At 40.0% G+C, this 20,531-nt stretch overlaps 1 protein-coding gene across 3 annotated transcripts; it reads right to left on the reverse strand.

The window, feature by feature from the left end:
- Window positions 1-10,736: 10,736 nt before the first annotated feature.
- LOC131101466 (CMP-N-acetylneuraminate-beta-galactosamide-alpha-2,3-sialyltransferase 1-like) lies at window positions 10,737-15,549 on the reverse strand. Of its 3 annotated transcripts, none has more exons than XM_058046661.2 (7): window positions 15,282-15,549; window positions 13,905-14,167; window positions 13,366-13,562; window positions 13,130-13,297; window positions 12,640-12,685; window positions 12,428-12,547; window positions 10,737-11,409 (listed from the first exon to the last, which is right to left on the reverse strand). In XM_058046661.2, exons 1-7 carry the CDS (start codon window positions 15,508-15,510, stop codon window positions 11,248-11,250), a joined length of 1,185 nt encoding a protein of 394 aa, XP_057902644.2. In that variant the 5' UTR covers window positions 15,511-15,549; the 3' UTR covers window positions 10,737-11,247. The 3 variants fall into 3 exon arrangements, with proteins under 3 accessions (XP_057902644.2, XP_057902646.2, XP_078648194.1); XM_058046663.2 differs by having other exon boundaries at window positions 15,286-15,419; XM_078792068.1 differs by lacking the exon at window positions 15,282-15,549 and adding an exon at window positions 14,241-14,339.
- Between the last annotated feature and the right edge of the window lie 4,982 nt (window positions 15,550-20,531).

Here is a 20,531-nt window from a genome sequence, read left to right on the forward strand (position 1 = left end):
TTTCGAAGCTTGGCAGTGTTTTTGCAGCAGCTTCCTTGCAGCAACACAGCGCTCCTGTCACATGTAGACAGTAGAGGATCTTTGATGCCCATTTTTGAAGTAGATCCTTACAAAAAGAACAGAGCACCCTTGTCATATAAAGAATATTTGACTCGTGTTTTTGTAGTCTACCCTTCAATACAAAATAATGCTCCTGTCACATAGAGAGGATCTTTGCTAGTGTGTTTGGCAGTAAGTCTTTAAAAACAACAAAGTGCTTGTCATTTAGATGATCTCTGACTGGTGGTTTTTGCAGTAGATCCTTAAAAACAGCACATCACTCCAGCTGTTACATAAAACAATGTTTGGTATCATTTTTACAGTAGATCCTCAAACACAACAGAGCACTCCTGTCCCATAAAGAGAATCTTGTGCTGTTTTTGAGCATCTACAAAAAAAAATGACACTCAAAGGTTCTCTTTATGGGACAGGACTGCTATGCTGTTTTTAAGGATCTATTACAGAAATGATGGTCAAAAATTCTCTTTATGGGACAGGAGTGCTCCGTTGTTTTTGACGATCTACTGTAAAAATGGTACCCAAACATTCTTTTATGTAACAGCTGGAGTGATGTGCTGTTTTTGAGGATCTACTGCAAAAATTACAGGTCAAAGATTCTTTTTATGGGACAGGGGTGCTATGCTGTTTTTAAGGATATACTGCAAAAATGACAGGTCAAAGATTGTCTTTATGTGACAGGACGAGAGGCTCTACAGAAGAAAGGTGACATAAGTTCTCCGCTGTATTTGTACTGTCCACAGATCATCTATATGGGACAGGAGGGCTTTGCTGTCAAAGATTCTCTTTATGGGACAGGGCTGCTATGCTGGTTTTGAGGATCTACTGCAAAAATTACAGGTCAAAGATTTTCTTTATGGGATTCTCTTTATCCCTCCTGTCCCATAAAGAGAATAATCCTCAAAAATAGCCGAGCATCCCTGCCACGTGAAAAGGCTATCATTTTTGCAGTAGATCCTTAAAAACAGCAGATCACTTTCGTCACATGTAGAAGATCTTTGGCATGCTTTTTTGCAGTCGGATCAGAGCATTAGAGGATCTTTTGACACTTGTTTTTACAGTCATATATTTCCATAAATTATAGTAGTTGATCCTTAAAAACAGCAGGAAGCTCCTGTCATGTAAAGAATCTCTGTCAAGTCTTCACATTGAGTTTGCATTTTAATGTAGAACTTCATTGCCTTTCGTGACCGTTAGCCAAGTCTCCCGGTCTTTAACCTTCTGAAAATGTGTCCCTCGGCACATTCTTTGAATATCCGCGCAGTAGACGCTATACATTTGTTAGAGTGTGGGGAGGAAAAAAGCGTTAAGAATGCTGTCAATATCTGTGGAGGATGCTGAGGTTTGCCTGAGGTGGGCGGCTATATCTGTAGGCCGATCAACACTGCTTACATAATTGAGACTTTTTTTTTTAAAACATGCTCAATTACATGGAGAATATGTGACACACAGGCGAAAAGCAAGAACTCTATTTATACACGGCTATGTCCATGTGGGAGGGGGGGCTGTAACGGCTGCCATTAATACATATATTCAGGTGATGCTAACTTTGTAAGAAAACATGGCATGTTTCATTTAGTCACATGTACATAACTTCTTGTCCGTACACAATTCAACTCCCCCCCCACCCCACCCGTCCCCCCCTCTGCTCACTTCCCTCTTGGGTATAGGAGTGATTCATCGCAAAGAGAAGCGCATTATGAATCAGCTTACTTTTTAATCTCTACCAAAGACCATTAAAAAGCAGCTCAAATGCACTAATCTGCCATGCAGGGGAACACTTTATTTATAGATATGCTTGCCATCTGTTGCGCCATGTCTTCATCAACAAAAACTCACGTCGTGGTCAAAGTCCGTCAAGCAGAGTGCCGTGCATCGGACAGTTTTAGTGAACAAGGCCAGCAGAGCCAAACACAGCCAATGAGGAAGATTTAGATTTAGATTTAGATCTAGATTTATTAGAACAGAAACGACTCGCTTTCAAGTCATCAGCAGGTCAAGGTCTTGTCACCTGAGGAGTCACGACGCTGATGAAATAACACAAACATGGATGCAACTTGCATGAAAGTAGGAGGGGAAATATACTTGAGCAAATGAGGGGTGCCTAAAAAACACCCCTAAGTGGATTTCATGCATGGCTGACTCACTGTGGCAGCAGAGTGACAACACTGCCTCCTAGTGGCCATGCTGGGTCCGGTATATAATACAGTATATGTACATTAGGTATGTACTTTGGGGAAACATCTGATACTGATTTCAACCGATAATCAGGCATCCTTAAATTCCAATTTTTTTTTATTATGAATGGTATATGTGTATTGTTTCCCATCTTATTGGGTTTTTAATATTCTACAGCTAGCTAAATTCATTCATTCATTCATTTTCTACCGCCTTTCTTTCATGAGGGTCGCGGGGGTGCTGGAGCCTATCCCAGCTGTCTTCGGGCGTGAGGCGGGGTACACCTTGGACTGGTCGCCAGCCAATCACAGGGCACATATAGACAAACAACCATTCACACTCACATTCATACCTATGGACAATTTGGAGTGGCCAATTAACCTAGCATGTTTTTGGAATGTGCGAGGAAACCGGAGTACCCGGAGAAAACCCACGCATGCACGGGGAGAACATGCAAACTCCACACAGAGATAGCCGAGGGTGGAATTGAACCCCGGTCTCCTAGCTGTGAGGTCTGCGTGCTAACCACTAGTCCGCCGTGCCGCCCCAGCTAGCTAAATTCTAAACTAAATTTAAAAACATTAGTCTTAGTTTTATTTCAAGCTTATTATTTTAGTTTTTCTTTTTCACACACATTTTACTTTCATATTTTCAATTGAAATTCTAAATTAGGATGATTATATTTGCCTTTGTCATGCAGTCCAACAAAGCTTCTCCGGTTCTGAAAAGGCAGCGTGGCGACTCAACGTAGCGCCGCCACCCATTAAGCAGCTATTCAACACAATTACACTGCCAGAGCCCATCCATCAGCTAGCATTGATCACGCATGGCCGCCTTTGACGTGCACACTCTCGTCTCCTGCCCTGGAAATGTTGTGCAAAAGAAACCTAATGAGAAACTGTCAGCAGCGCACAGGTAAACAAATCAATGGCGCCCAGCGGCTCTACCAAGGTCGTCACAGGGGACACGCACACACTTAACACCAAACAAAGTTGGAGTTAAAAGTGCAGTCGAAGCATCTTCGGTGTGAAGGACGTGTCCAAAGGTTGGTATTTTAGCTGTTAAAACACATTGTATTTGAAAATCCTTGAATTAAAAACAAATGGTACGGTCCTGTGGTTGGACATCAACCCCTATTAACCAGGAAGTAGCCTGCTAGCTAACAAATGGATGTGGAAAATCAAACAAATATTAAAAGAAAAGAAAAATTTGGCTATGAGTGAAGTGTTTCCCTGCTAGTTAGCCTGCTAGTTTACAAATAAACAAACAAACAAACAAATATAGAGCTCCACCATTGTTTTCCACTGTCATTGTTTGAGTCATGAAAAAAAAAACGATCCCCAAAGGAAGTAGCATGTAGCTAACATAGAAAAATGATGAACAAAACAAACAAATCCTTCAAATAATTATTTAGTTCTTTTACTTTGTCAGCTGAGTCGCAGTGGAATCACCTTCTTGGTCCCAGCATTAAAAGTGGTACAGTCCTGTCGTCTTAGTCATCCTCCATAAACCAGGAAGTAGCATATAGCTAAAAAAAAAAAGAAAGAAAGAAAGAAACAGCACTCCAAATGATTTTTGGTTTATTTATTTGTCATTTGAGTCACAATGGAATTAATTACTCTCCCCCATGCCTCAAAAGTGGTACAGTCCTGTCCTGCCTTACTCTTCAATAAACCAGGAAGTAGCTTGTAGCTAACAACAAAATAAAACTGGTGGAAAAATGATACTCCAAATGATGATTTAGTTTCACTTTCTTCATCATTTGAGTCATAATATAATTCCATCCCCTGGCATCAATAGTGGTACAGTCTTGTCTTAAGTCATCCTCCATAAACCAGGAAATAGCATGTAGCTAACTACAAAATAAAAGTGACGAGTCAAACGTCAACAAAGTGCTATTACAGTTGAAATTGGTATTGTTACCAAGATAATTGTAGGGATTTATCGCTACTGAAAGACAGATGTCAACGAAATAGTCTTTTTTTTTTTCTAGTGTTGCTATTAGGCCTGGGCCAGCGCCTTCTGCTCTCTATTAGAACTGTCAGCTCCACTGAGTGGCTCCCTTTGATCACTTCAAATATGATTTCACACCACCCATCCTCCGCCAAGACAATAATAGTGCATCCAGTCAACCCGCATGTCCGATTTAACATGATCACATCATGACATACTGTACTGCACTTGTCTGTCAGTCTTTTCATCATCATTTTCAAAAAATAAGACCAGCTCAAAGACTCATTTTTGATGATTACCCGTTGAGGGGGGCACTTAAGTGCTTTTGCAGGCCGACCCGTGGCTGACATTTGCTGAAGCTGTCCATCCCCTTTCGGGGATGTGCTTCCACTGCACTTTTCTGGTCCGGAAGGTGGGGGACACATATTTATTTGAAATTGTACTTAGTGTAGTTGAAGCAACTTGGGGGGAAAAAAACCTTACAAAAAGGGACAAAATTTGATACCTTGGAGAAGTGGCAATTTTTTTGGTCCTGTCTGAACCCCCTGACGGCGGCACTGGAGGTTTCCTCCAACTGTCAGACCAGAAAAGTGTAAAATGTGATTTTGCGACAGGACCGTAGGTCTTTCAAGCCGTACACCCATGTTGAGTTGTACGTCTCATAACATGAGGGTGTCCAACGTGCACCCCGGGAGCCATTTGTGGCACGTGATGGTTTATATTATTGGCTGGCTGCACATTCTACAAATCTAATTAAAGTGTGTAAGTCATGGAGGTTTTTTGCGGTTTTGCAAACAACCAAGAGGCATGGGACACCCTGGACTCCTTCACACCGCTTTTCTGCTACTTTGGGACCCTGCTGGGACACCCAAAGAAAAGTGGTGTGGCCATGATTATTATTTTATTTCCTTATTTCATCAAATGAAATGCTTGACTTGTTTACCAATATAAGACCTGAAAGCCACTTGACCTCTCAACGTATTTAGTGTCACAGTGACAGGCTGATATTGACTCTCGGTGCCTCTCTCCCTTAGAGGGACAATGTCTTATGTCTCCACCTGAGACGACAAGGCTCCAGTGTTCATCCCTCTTGGTCTGGCCCGTGCCTGCCGGGACCTCTAAGGTGACAGTGAGTGGAGGTGGGGGTCTTCCTTTTTGCATCCAGAAGCTGCTTTGGCTTCCTGCCTGCCCCTCTTCCTCCCCGGACTCAATGGGGCATCGATTGGCCATGAGCTGCGACACTGCGTCCCACGGAGGGTAAGAGGATACACCTCACTGCCTCCAGCAATCATTGGGCCCCTGTAGGGACAGATGGTGGTAAATTAATAGTGTGCTTGCAGCGACTGGATATTGTTCATGTATTTGCTATTGATGGGAGTGAAATAACACGAGTAGCTTCAGCCTTACTTAACACAAAACATAAATCCTCCGGGGGGGAAGGGGACAGCCTAACAGGAAGTGACTGGGACTTGAGGAAAAGTCACATGATGTGGAGGACTATTTTAAGTGCTTATTGAATGGCAGACTTAACAATACATTATAAATAAAGGTTCCTGCTCAAGGGGCAACACTATAGAAAGTAGACTTCAATATGCCCCATTGCTGGGGCCAGCACTTCTCTTCCTGAAGGCCCGGGGCATTTGACATTGATATGGCAACACATATAAGCTGAAAAATACTGTGTATCTTAATGTTTTGTTATTCTTTTTTCCCCGTGACCTCGTTGACTTAAAAAAAAAAGACCCAAATCCTCCTCATTGTACTTGACAGCATACCTCCTGAACATTTGCTGTTGCTTGTAAATCTCTTCACATCTGGCCCAAAAAGCCCTACAAGGAGGGAATGTTCCACTCCGGTGCACATAGAAAATCTCTCTCTCTCTCTGTCTCTCTCTCTTATAATAGCTCTGGGCAATTTCAGACCACACAGTACGACAAGGGAATCAATTTTCCTGGTTGGGTTATAGATGGAGTTTCTTCACTGTTTTTTTTTTCCAAAAGCAGGAGTGGAAATGTGTTACGTAACATATTACAAAATCTGGACAGGTCAGAGCTATGGTGCCCCTGTGGAATCGCATAGATGTAAATGTACTGTACATGGGGACACTAAGGAACATGTAACATCACTGAGAGAGGTGTCCAAAGTGCGGTCTGGGGGCCATTTGTGGCTCATAGCTGTTTTTTATTGGCCCACTGCACATAAAAAATAGAATTTATCATGAAAACCTTTAAAAAAAAACAGGTGCTAAAAAGGAAAAAAAACATCAGTGATTTGACAAGAATAAAGTCAAAATAAGAGAAAAAATTATTTTGAAATATTAAAGTGAGACATTTTTAAATCATAATGTTATAAAAAAAAAAACAATTAAAGTTGTCATTTTATAGATATTTTCTTTCCAAGTCGTAATATCATGAAAAACAACCAAAACTAAACAAAGGTGTCTTAAGGGAGAAAAGGTTATACTATTATGGCAACGTAGTGAAAAATATTATGGGATGTCGTAAGTCACAATATTATGAGAGGAACTTTGAGAAGAAAGTCAAAATATTTGAAACAAACCAAAAACAGCAGAAATAAGAGCAAAGACTGAATTCATGCATACTAATAATACTCTTTTTCACCTGTACCACAAAGCTGAGATGCAGTTTTTTCTTGAAATATTCCTGACTTCTTAGCATATCCACATGTCGTTTGACAACCAATCAAAGCCAATCATACCTTGCATCCTTTCATTTTTCAGTGTGTGACCCTCGGCGGAAAAAAAGTTTGGACTCCCTTGACTTAAAGGGTTATCCAGATCATACACAGTATGTGTGGTATGCTATGTAGTGAATAATAAATCGTGATGCCTCCATGGGCTCTATCCCAGCCTGACATCTAGTGGAGGATTTTGCACATAAAGGTCAAGTGGGGTCAGGTGTCTGTCTTGTCAATAAGAGCAAGCCATGTTGTTACTACAAGCAAAGGTAACAAGGAGGTCAAAGCTGTCAGAAGTGATCAGTATGGTGCATTAAATACAGCAAGGTGAAGTCGTGAATGACTCTAATGGATGCACACATTATTAAATATATCTTAAATGTAGCCTTAAAACCTTAAGGGGAGACACGGTTATGAGTTAGAGTGATGTTAATGTCCAATAATGACCCTGCTGCTGAATGACATTCCATGTAAATGTCTCGGAACATTATCCTCAAGCACCGTTTTGACACACAGACAAAGTTGCATGGCGTATTCTACTCCTACAAACTCCAACTGCCTCACTTGCTACATATGTAATTGTTTCTCAAACTGTGGTATGAGTACCACTGATGGTACGCAGGCTCCATCTAGTGGTATTCCGGAAGGAAGGCCATTGAATTTTAGTATAAATAATAAAATACATACGTTGAATGAATTGAAAACCCCTGCAGAAATAGTATTGTATCACAAAAGCCAATTACCCGAGCGCACATTTTCTATGATTTATATAAACATTTTTTAATGCAACCTTATCCTCGTAATATCACAACTATATTCAATACATGATGTAAATTTTCACATCAAATTGATTTTTTCTTGTAGCATTATGAAACTAAAAATGACAACTTAATTTGCATTGTTCATAGTTCTTTATTTTATTTATTTATTCAACTATATTTACACAACATTACCCCTTCATTGCCATGGTGTTGCAGCATATTTCTTAAAACAAAATAGACTGTGCAATCCTCTCCAAGGGGAAGGCATCCTGCTCTGCTTCCCAATAACACAATTGGAATTCATGGTTCCCGAGCTCCCCACTCCTGGCAGCACTCATGCAGCCCCAAACAATGACCTACCTACATACTCACTTGTGTTGTCAGATAACAGTCGTGTGTTGAGTCATTTTCATTGGAGAGTTAATCTTTTCTGTACTATAGTACAGTAGGTTTTCAAAAATTAAAAAAAGAACTTTGTGTAATAGTAAGATCCGTTTTTTCATAACATTACAACTTTATTCGTGTTTAGAAACGTGCTAAATAAATCATAACATGTTACCTGGAAAAAATGGAACTTTACATATGTAGCATGAGTTTTTTTGGTTGACTTTATAGTAAAAATTTTAAAGCAAGTATCGCTTTATTACATTCAAATTCATATTGAAAGAAATGCAAAATAGGATGTCCACTATAACAGGACTGGCAGTGGGCGGGGCTATGTTGCCATGACAATGACGTCAATGTTGGTGTCGAGTAACCAAAGGTCAAAATAAAGGCAAGTGAATGAAGATGGTACAGGGGGGCCAAAAACAACAGGTTGACCCGAACTGGATCCAGTATAAGCAAAGAGTGACTTTTTAAATAAGATTCGTTTCGGATGGACGTCGACCGGGCGGAACGCTGCATTTATTCGGCGGTAAGCAGACGTCATACATCAGAAGGTTAGGGTCACAGCCAAGCTAGCACTAGCTAGCGAAGTCGCCGAGCTAGCTGTAGCCTAGCAATAGCTACCACTTTTATTTTTGTACATTTTCATAGCCGTTTGGCTTCACAAAGTTACTTTAGCGAGCTCTCCTGTCACCGCGGGCGCGTTTGGAAGCCTTGACGCCTTTCGGTGGCGAGTACGTGATGGTTTAAGTTGTCTTTTTCGTAGGTGTTTCAGGCAGCCTTTTTGACAGCAGTGGCCTTTCATCAAGTGTTTGTGTAACTTCACCGACGTTATAATGTCGTGACAGCACGTCCGTGCGCGTGCCGTTTTAAAACGGCGGTTTTGCAAGGCCAAACAAAGGGACAGGAAACAAAGCTTTAAAAGTCAACGTAAACACGCAGAGGTCACGTAAGCACAACTGCAAGGTGACAAGAAACATGTGACGTCAGGGTAACTTTTTTCGGGGGGGGGGGGGGTAATCGTATTAGTTAGTGTTGCCTCTCTTCAGGTGGAATATACACTGGTAGTGTAGTGTAGTGTATGCATAGCTGTTAGCATGCTAGGCAGAAAAGGCAATTGGCTAGTATTAAAAGTATTAGGGCCACAATGGTAAAACACTACAGAAATAAAGAAAGTACGCAAGTGAATGTTGTGTGAATTAAGTTGTTACAAGAAGAAATAGAATAAAAATGTTATTTGCAGTTACATCTGAGCGGGAAATATTTCCTGGAAAAACTTTTGTAAGGTTACAACTTTTGTCAAAGAAAAGTTTCCTCCTATAGTATGACAGTAAATGTACAGTATTTTGATGTAGTGTTTCATAGTACTATGTACTTTTTGTACACCCTAAAATAGAATTGTATTCCCATTACATTGCAACTATTTTAACAAACTTATGTTGTGTAAAACTTTGACTTTCAAAACTTTGCCTTATTTTTTTCATAACACCATATGCAATCTGACTGTTAGTGGCACAGCAAAATAACTTTTCATGGTAATATCGCTTCATTCACATGTTCTCCATGTGAAAGAATATTCACATTACATATTCATATTACATTTTACCAATATTCTCAAAATATTTTAAAGTATGACCTAATTTTTCATGTATTTTTTTGTATTTCTTTTTGCAGCCTGTCTGTTTCACCAGGTGGTTGAGGGGCTGTAAACATCCCCGACTGGAAGCTGTCCACCCCCCAAGCTTTCAGTCTGGTGTTTGCTGCCCCGAGCTACCTCCAGCCTCTCTCAATGCCACGGATGAAGACTTAGTTTCTCACCTGACATAAATGTAAATATCGGGGCTGAGTTCATGTAAACATCCTACACTCAGCTGGAATCCGCTGCACATGTGGCTGAGAGAAGGTTGTTTACGTGCACTGGCAACAACAAACGTCACCAGAAGAACCAGAAAGTGCAAATAAACCTCTTAAAAGATCATGTCACATTACAGTGACAGCTTGTCTGTCATTTAGAGCCGGTCAAGTAGGCATTGTATTTTCTCCATGAGTGATTAATTAAACTAACAAGGCTGCCTAATTAAAGTGTTCATGCATTGTTTTCGTTGTTGTACAGCAAGGAATTAAGCTGCTTTTTAAATGCTGTCGCTGCAGGTCAATTAAAGAAACGTCATCATGCAAGCCCTGCTAGTCATGCTATGGTGTTTGTTCATGCTGCTATGATAACTATGCTAGACAGCTGGTGATTTAACCTCCCCCTTTCCACACTTTTACTTAACATTCATGACTTATTACATTTTGAAGCAATCTCTTCTCATCCAAATAATGTACAAAGCAATCATTTCAGGTTTACTTGTGAATTATCAACTCAATTATTAACACTATCACACTGACCCCAAAGAGAAAGGATGTTGCACTTACCAGTTAGCGGCCACTAGATGGCAGCACTCTACTTATTTGCTCATAGGGATGCTTAATCGGGGGTACAGTGCAATCACAATGAGAGTTCTGCATATTTCGCTCCCCTTACTTAGCCGCAAAAGAGACAAAACAATTCTAAACATAGGAAAAGCTAAATTAGGAGCATGTTGTGTATGTAACATTATTGGTGTTCTTGTTTTCCACCATATTACTCAGCCTGGTGTCATTTTCTTTACATAGAATCTTTGTACATTTTGAATTACCAAAGTACACAGGTCAAGGAAATATGTAGTACAAATATTTATTACATCTTTTCAGTGATGTGGTGATCTTAAATAAAACTAATAGTCCACGTTTTACTTTAAGGCTGCTGGTAATGAGAATTGTATACAAGGCATCTAGCAGGCACATTGGGTGTACCAGAACTACAAATTTGAGTCACTTGGCTTGGGTGCTTTGCACGTTTTCATCCATCCATGCCGCTTATCCTCACTTAGGCTCGCAGTGGTATTCCGGTAGCCTCCCAGCTGACTACAAGCAAGAGGCAGGGTTCGCCATGGCCGGGTGGTGCATATGTTGCATTCCCGCCAAACAAAGACATCATTTTTGAAGCAAGTAAGGCACCACTAGGCAAGAACCAAAAATACAACCATTGAAGCAATGCAAGAACAAAAACACTGAATTGAATGGAATGATGACTGAGTGAATAAATATTGTGTGTGAATAACAAGATGCCCCAAAACCCTACAAAAGAACGTAAACAAATGTAGGGTTTTTAAAGGGATGAATCAAACAATTATAGTCCTTTAAAAAAACGAATGATCTGCTTCTGATGCAACTGTTGTATCATTTCATACTCTTGAATGCCATGGTGAATTCTCATTTGATTGATCTTCAGCTTTTCAAAATAATGGTGCCAGTTTCCATCTTGATTTGCTCCAAACCCAAAAACACTGACCTGGGAAGCAAACACATTTTTTATTTGTTTAGACACTGGTTTATAACTGTTATTCTGTTGTATTTTGTTCAATTAAAGTCTTGAAGGGGAACTGCACATTTCTTTCCCTTTTCTGTACATTCTCGCGCGAGCAAACAAGTTCATATAAGCTAGCTAACAACAAACGTTATGGGAAATACCTATTTTGACGCTAAAGCACTCACAAAAAACGGCAACAGTGTTCTATTTACATAAGTCACCTGTATATTCACCGGCTACAGCGATATTATTGTAGCAGCTAACATGAAAAGCTGCCCTCAATTTTGCTACAAAGACTCAAAAGATGCTCAGTGTGCCATCAGCATTTTTTACGTGAGGACTGAAGCACATAGGATTTATTTGTCCCCCTTTGGATTGTGCACAGGAGAAATCTGCAGGATGTAACATGATATTTAATGAGCGACAATCCGGTTTTGGCGTCACCTTTTTGACGGATGTGCTGTCTGTCCTTTGCAGCTGCTGATTCCCACAGAAAATGTATTTACTGTTTTATAACAACCTCATGCCAGCAACAAGCAGCAAGGCAAATCTCGTAATGCATTCTCAATAAAAAAAAGTACATCAAGCCGGTTTCTTTACTATTAATAATTCCAAAACAAGTATTACAACATACAAACTAAAACCGAGTTGAATATTTCAAGCATTTTTGTGTTTTACTGCCCCTAGAGTCACATGCAAGGCTTTGATAGGCCACAGTAGGTTTTTACTCAATCCCGTTACGTTTACTGCACAAAACTAAGTAGAATGGAACTCAGTAGAGCTTACATTAATTATGTAATGCAGGACACCTTTACACAAAAACAGCTCCTTTACCAAAAAATTGGCCGTTTGGTTTGTGCATATGAGACTCGCTTGAGAGAAGTAGTTATAAGTTCTAACTTACTCCTGCCCCTAATGGCCATTAGTAGAATAACCCCAGGGTTTTGCTCTTCTGTTCTGTAAGTTTTCATCCTTTTACTGATGTGCAACAGGAGCCTACCTCATCACACATCTGCAAGCTGAGAACGAAGACCATAAATCCGGTGGATGGGTAGCGCCCTGCCCCTTTCAGCCACACTTCATGGACGTACTTCATGAAGGCCGGGTTGAGCATCATCACCTGGTATCACGAGTCACATTTTTACTGCTCAAATGTTAAATGAACTAAACAAAACAAGATGCCGTACGTGATTGTTTACATGCAGGACTAACCAGGTTCTTGTTGCCTCGCTTCTCTGGGTTTTCCTGCCCGTTTTCTCTGTTAAAGGTGAAGTAAAGCAGCACATACATGCACATCATTAGTCAGTATCAACAGTTGCGTTCCTGAATGCACCGTCACACAGCGCTTAACAAGCTATCACATACAGACATGTAGTAGAGTTGCTGTTCTGCATGTGCATCAGTCTTTCTTTTTACCCAAATGTATTCATTCATATAGTCAAATGATTAAAAAAATTAATCAGATTAACCACAGATTGTTAACTAATTAATCATGATTAATCACCACCCGCAACTGTTTTTTCATTTGTCAATTTACTTGTTCCACTTAGATGTGCGTGTATTATTTTTTATTTAGTTTGCACATGTAGTTCATGGTATGCCAATGGGTTTTTCTCTTCTAATTTCCAATTGGTCATCAAAATATGAGTGTGACGTTTATTTAAATCTGCTGTCCAAAGTATTGAGAGTAGCAACAAGCTACCTTGGGGTGAAGGTCCTGAGCAGCCACAGTAAGTCGTTGATCTTGAATGAAAACAGCACAAGATGAGTGGAATTGTCCAAATAGACGGCGCTCTCGGGATACATGACGTGATGAGTCGTCTTGGTGCCCACGTCTTCCTCGTAGCCCTTAGTTCGCCCGTGGTTCATTCTAGTAGACGTGTCAGTCATGAAATGAGTAACTTGAGGCTATTAGAAGTATCAAGGTGGTGGACATACCTGATTACAATATCATGGTTATCAATAAGTTTCCCGTAGCCTGAGCCCTTGAGATTACCCGAATTGCCAACCACCGCGCACTTCCTGCAACGATACGGGGACGGCCCCTCCACATCAGGGATGGATGGAAAGATGGTGAATAGTCGGTCGACTATTTCATTGAAGAAACTGAAGGGTCGCTTCTCAAACTGCAAGTGCTGACATGTGATAGAAAACAATTACAAGGAATGTTTTAACTGAGGCGTTTACACATAGATTTTATATATTAGACTGCAATAGAATGAAGCCACAAAATACAAAGCAGGGAGTGGCAAGGTATTACTGTACAAGTTATCCACCCTTACTACAAATAGGTATCGCTAAGATTAAGTAAGTATAATGTAATATGCACTATGATAAGTGTGTTTAAGTTAGAGTATGTTGGTAAAATTAATTTGGGTATGTCAATATATGATTCTAGGGTTATCATCACACTTTACTGTGGTGCTATCACAAAAAGGAGGTTCCACTGCATAAACACAAACCAGCAAAAAGCCTACCTTCCACCAGTTGAACTCGTCCTCCGAGGTCCGGTCCCACTTGGACAAAAAGGGCTTGGGCGACACATCCAAAATGTCTTTCAACTCCTTGTCACGCTCAGCCAAACATTTGTCACAGTTGCACATCTGGAGCGGCCGGCTCCAATACCCTGACGCCAGATTCCATTTGGATTTATAAAACACACCCCCGGCCATCAGACACAGTATGATCACCATGGCCCTCGTCCTCGCCACTTTGGACACCATCTCAGCAATGTGGACCTCTGAGAAACAGCAGATTTTAATATTGCGAACAAAATATGATATAATATGGCCATTTCTATAGGACAGCCACACCTGGCCTTGGCATTCGAATGTGCTACAACAGTTGTGACCATTGTTGGCTCGTATCAACACCCAAAACCTGTTCTTAGAGGTCCACACCATGGTATCCATCTGATAAATGAACACAAAAGGAGACAAAAACAACAACGCAGCCTTTTTTTTTTACCAACATTATTCTTAAACCTTGACGATCCTCCTGAGAAAACATATTTCCATATTTTCTTTAGTAGTGGCCGTGATTAATTACTACTTTTCCCATATGAAATGTGTGCACACACAACAAAAATGACAATATATAAATGTGCTGCTCCTCTCATAAAAACAGTAATAAAAAAGATAATGGATGAATTATGTAGTTGGCACCTTATCATATCGCATGAAGACAAACACCCGAAATCATTCTTGACACATTTTCTCTACTAAATATGATCTCGGACAGTGTGGTCAATAAAAACACAAGCAAAAAAAAAAAAACATTAAAAGAAAACAACTAAAAGTAGCATGCTATTCTTTACTATCACAAGGGGATTCACACAATTTCAAAGTCACACAGGAGTACTATAAAACGACATCTACCACAGTTTAACAAAATAAAAGTAAAATTACAACCCCCAGTAATGATTATTACAAAAAATATTTTTAATTAAATGCAATTAATGCCACCTGTGTCTTGTTCGCACGTGGTTCTTACACTTGTTTTTGTCTTAACACTTTAATAGTTTTTTCTATTTTTTTCTGTCCACCCTCATAGTTATAGTAATTTAACATACTTTGACACCAACAAATGATAATTAACCTTTAAGAAACGGGTTACCGTTTTCTCTGTATGCCATGACTATAACTTGGCTAATCAGCCTTTTTATACCGCTATTAGTCTGTGCTAATTAACATCCTGTTGTATCCAACTTTAGACAAGATGGCGGCATGTCGTCGTGCGTATGCCACGTCTTGTAGAAATCACGGTTGGGATACACAAATCACTCCTAGGGGTCACAACATGAAAACAATACCTAACATATGAAAGTGTACGTTTTGAAAGAGATATCCTCTTACCTACCAAGAGATGAGGAGTCCAACAGTTATGAATACAGCCGAGGGATGCGAGCAGGTAGAACAGGTAGATGGATGAGGGGGAGGGACGGGGGGTGGCCTCTGCCAAGGTGGGGGGTAAAGCTAACAACACATCATGACTTAAAACGACAAGAGCTTTACAGTTATGCTTAGGATTCCCGACAAGTCTGGGACGCCATTTGTGAGATGAATCCACCGCCACAGGGATCATATTCCACGCTAATTACCCCCAAACAATAATGGTTGCCTCCAGGTGTTTACTGAAGTGTTTCGTTTCGAGGATTTCAAAATAAAAGCCCGTGGTACCCCAGTGATCACCGTCAATTATGTGCGGAGGTAATGTGTATTTTGTCCATTCCGGAAAATAAATCTCTGGGTTCACATAAACCTAGTATTACGGTAATTGCAGATTTCAAAATAAAAGTCGATTGTCTTTTTTCTTTGCCATAAATGTTCCCAAGTAAACACAATATGGAGCATTACAATCTTTGAAAACTCCATTGATTGTAAGTAAATCCTCGTGAAGTACCAAATTATACCTCTCTGTTGTACTAACACATTTAAAACACATGACAAACATTTGCATGATACTTTGCATTTCCATTTATCACATTTGTCAGTCACGCACAACGAGTCTCCTCTTTATGTGCAAGTGAGTTCATATGTTCTCCAGGCTAGTTCATTTTCAAGGCTGTTAAAGTCCCAAATGCAACCAAGAATTGGCGTATATCAACTCCTCCCCTTGAGGCAAATGTTATAGTAATACCATGCTGTACTTTTTTTCCACGTGTCCTTAATATCAGCAACTCCCAGGTTTTGGAGGAACACTTTGAGGCAGTATCCTGCACATAGGATCTGCTGGTGACACTAGAAAAAATACATGACACCCCTGCAAACATGGAAAACAAGATCATGTTTCATCATTGCAATTATTGTGGAAGCCTGTGTATTTCACCTGCATATTGAAATACAATGGAATACTGGTTGACTTCCGTGTTATTCTGATTTCACAGCAAACATGGGGAAATATTGAAGTGAATGAACTGAATGCTTACGTATACGGGCAAACCGTGTAGACACGTCACCAAAACCTCAGAGGCAGGCACATTTCAATGCAATAAGCAATCACAGCAACCACTATTTAATGTCTGAACCAGCATGTACATTTTTATATTGTCCTATGACCTTCTATGACCTCTTTTTGAGGCTAACTCCGAAATGTGAAAATCTCATTATCTGAAACTTTGTAGTGGTTTAAAATGCGAAAATACAATATTCTAACTACATTTATAGGTCAGAAAAGTGGAAAAAGCATGATAGGTCCCTTTTAAAGGTGGGGATGAGTGGGAAGGATGCAAGGGATCCTCCAGTATCCTGTCAAGACACCCCCCCCCCAATCCGTCCTCCCCTTTCCCTCCTTTCATTCCTTTATGGCAGCACCCTGTGTTACCCATCATCCTTGATGCTGTGCATCCCTGGTTCACTTCAATGTTCATGTCTCCTGTTTTTGACCATCTGTTTTTGTGCGCTTTTGCAGTGGGAGCCATCTTTGGCCTGCTGCCGTGTTCGCTGCCTTGCCGTCCTTGTCGAGCCCTCAGAGGATTTTCCCTTCCTTCATGGGTCGGTATGAAGTAAGAAAATGCTACCCGTCTAATTGTATGAAAATCTCCATGCTGTTTTTGCATCATTCGGCCAACAGACATGACAAGCCTGAGTAGTGTCTGCTCATTGGTGCATCCATGCTCGTCCTGGAGCGAGACATGTTATCGTGTACAGCTCCACCTTAAATTGAATTGGCTCTTCCTGAGAAACATAAAACCTGGTTTCACAAACCTGGCCAATTTAAGTCCCGAAACAAAGAGAAGAGAGACATGTAAGGAGGAGGGGTTGTGGCAGCATTGAGTTTCTTTTGTTTAGTGGCAGTCCGAGTAATGAAGGTGGAGAAAGACAAAAGAGGTGAAACTATCCAACAGGATCAAATAGCCCTGCAAAGTTGTATTAAGCTTTAATTATTATAAATATTAAAATAAAATAAATCTCTTAACGGTTATGAAATGGACTAAATGTTCAATATTTGAAATGTAACCAGCATGAGATTATTCCTAATACAGGTCATTCCGTGATTCCAAGGGCTGGTTTTGAAGATAGTTGCACCCTGGAGCTGCCAGCACAAACGTGTACCTCTGAGGCACAAAAATGGATGACTAGTGGATTACACCTTTGCTGAAAAACCATCAAAAGAACTAGCAAAGGCAACTCTAGCCAGCAGATGGCACTGTTTTGCATTCCTGTGTGTCCATGCAATTTCTATGCTGCTCATCCTCACTAAGGTCGTGGGGGTGTCTCCTGGAGCCTATTCGAGTTTTCATGGTTTTCCCATTGTGCTGCAAATACACGAGATGTTGAAAATACATATTGGCTGTCTGTCCAAACTCCTTCCCCAGACTTCAATTTGCACGTCTCTTTTAATGCAATTATTTCAGCACCTTGTGCAGAATAGTGAGATGGTCAGCTTTCAGCTTTTAAAACGGTGTCAAGCGTTATAACAGCATAACCAGTTGCATTTGTGCCAAATGGCTATTTTTGTGAAGAGCCATCAACAAAAACATGCAAAGAGCTGACAAGGGGTAGATCTTTTAAGGCTGCTCTATAAGCAGATTGACCTTTTGACTTTTTTTCTAGACCAGGGGACTCAAACACGATATGGATATGGATGCTGTATGGTATCATGTACCCAGAAAAAATTATTATGTTTGATTAATATTCATGTTAAAGGTTAAATAACTGTTAATAGTTATCCTCCCTATCCGTGTGGAAGTGGTACGTTTTTGGCTATTTAAGTTTAAAGGAAATAACTTGAAGGCTACCGTTTAGGTCGCTAGCTCTCTAGTTTGTGAGTTAGCATGTGTCTCAAGACCCTGCAGTTGCGCAATATGTTGAAAATAAAAAAAAGTATAAATGTGACTATAGTCGTGTTTTGTCATGTCTACAGGGCTCTAATAATGCTTTGTTCATTTTAATCTGAAAAAAATAATTTGTCTACCCACCAACTATATGTGGTTTCATAAGTTTTTATTATTTGCCCTTTTATTATTATTATATTTATTTATTTATTACTGATTGATTTTCTTTAGTCTTGATTTGTTTATTTATTTTTCATCTTATTTTGTGTAGAAAAATAAAAAGTAAGATATTTGAGAACAGTGGAATGTTTTATCAGAGCTTTTCTTGTAGAAAATTGGAACCAAAGCAAAGTTTTTTAAATGTTTTTGTTTTTAATAACTGTTTTTTTTTTGTTTTTTTTGGAAAACCTGATGCGGCCCAGTCTCACCCAGACCCGAGCTCCAGTGGCCCCCCAAGTAAATTGAGTTTGAGACCCCTGTTCTAGACAATCTTGAGGTGCACCATCTAATTGCGTTGCTAGGAGGGTGGCTGGATTTAGAGTTGGACATCTTTCCAATGTGAAAGTAACACGGCTAACCATGAAGGTTTCTGTTTTATGTTGCTTTGCAAAAGCAAAAGTGAAACCGCATGAGGAAGTTGAAGTGTTAGTGGATGAAACGGCACCACGTCTGCCATTGAAGGTATAACTACAGCCTGTACGAAGGGTGGTGTTGCTCTCGCTACAGCATCCAGTCTGGATGAGTAGGAAGCAATCAATATTAATTTGCTGAGGTAATGCCAATACTGAAATTCCTGCTAGAACTCGTTCTAGCTTTAGCTTGCGGAAAGGTTTTTCAGCTTGTCCAAGTAATTAGAGACATTACGATAGGTGTGTCACAAATCAGTTTCAACAATGATGTGCTTATTTCTGTGTAATTCATGACCCAACATCTGCAATAGATATGCAATCCTAAAAATGTGTTTCTTTGTTTCTGTTTTAGGAGCAGAAAATTCTACATTGGCCATTAGGGTATTCAGTGAGACGGGCGCTATTATCATCACTAAGGTTCCCTTGGGAATGCATTTACTGTGACACTGCTACAGCAGGAATTTTGTTTATGTCTTAAATGGTTTATTAACTCTTATTTTGTCTTCTGTTTTGGGTAATACGAATGTGAAGTCCTTAATGGCGGAAGTATGCTGGAAATACGCTGTCTAGAAAAACACAGGGAGGCTATGTAATCTTATTTATGTTGAATTTTCTCTGATTATATCCACTATAGTGAACATATTTTCTATGATAACTGCAAAAGTATTCAATTTTTTATGAAAATTGACTTATGGTGCTTGGGTCTAGGACTAATCAACCGGGCTAAACGAGGGATGACTGTATTACGAATGTACATACGGTAACAATAAGCGTGACCTTGCATATGCTGCCCAAAGTGGGCTTGCACATTTACAGCGTTCTAAGACTGCTAAGTGGAAATGGTTTATCTTTACGTGGATATCTTTCTCCTCTACATTCTTCCAAACAATCTGTGGTGAAGGTCAATGCTTGTAGAACCGGCAATTCTAGTTAGGGACAGGAAGACATGGCATCCATTGTTTGGAAGGGCAAGACAAGTCACTCCTTCCACAGAATGTTTGCACTGGAAGTCTGTTTCCACGTTGAATGACAAGTCTTAACTTGGCCCACAAAGTCAGCAAGTGTTTGTCTTGTCTTTTGTTACTTTTTTTCTGTTGGTGTGGTTTCAGTTAGGACAAACTAGGGCAGTGCTTGTCCGGCCGCGGCACCCTGAGTTCCTTCACTGAGTTTATTTGTCTAAAGCACAGTACGGGAGTAACGATGGGCCGGTGGGTCGTTTTGGTCCCCACATCTTCTACGCAGCTTTTAGTACAGGGGTCTCAAACTCAATTTACTAGGGGGCCACTGGAGCTAGGGTCTGGTTGAGACTGGGCCACATCAGGTTTTCCCAAAAAAAAAAAAAAAACACATTTATTAAAAACAGAAAAATAAACAAACTTTTTCAGTGCTTTGGTTCTTAATTTTTATTTTTCTGCACAAAATAAGATGAAAAAGAAATAAACAAATCAAGAATAAAGAAAATCAATCAATCAGTAATACATAAATATAATAATAATAAAACAGCAAGTAATAAAAACTTAAGAAACCACATATAGTTGGTGGGTAGACAAATTATTTTTTTCAGATTAAAATGAACAAAGCATTATTAGAGCCCTGTAGACATGACAAAACACGACTATAGTCACATTTATACTCTTTTTATTTACAACATATTGCGCAACTGCAAGGTCTTGAGACACATGCTAACTCGCAAACTAGAG

This window comes from Doryrhamphus excisus, linkage group LG7 (assembly GCF_037039965.1).
Source record: "Doryrhamphus excisus strain RoL-2023G ecotype Guam linkage group LG7, RoL_Dexc_Guam_v1.1, whole genome shotgun sequence".
In the NCBI taxonomy this organism is placed as follows: Eukaryota; Metazoa; Chordata; class Actinopteri; order Syngnathiformes; family Syngnathidae; genus Doryrhamphus; species Doryrhamphus excisus.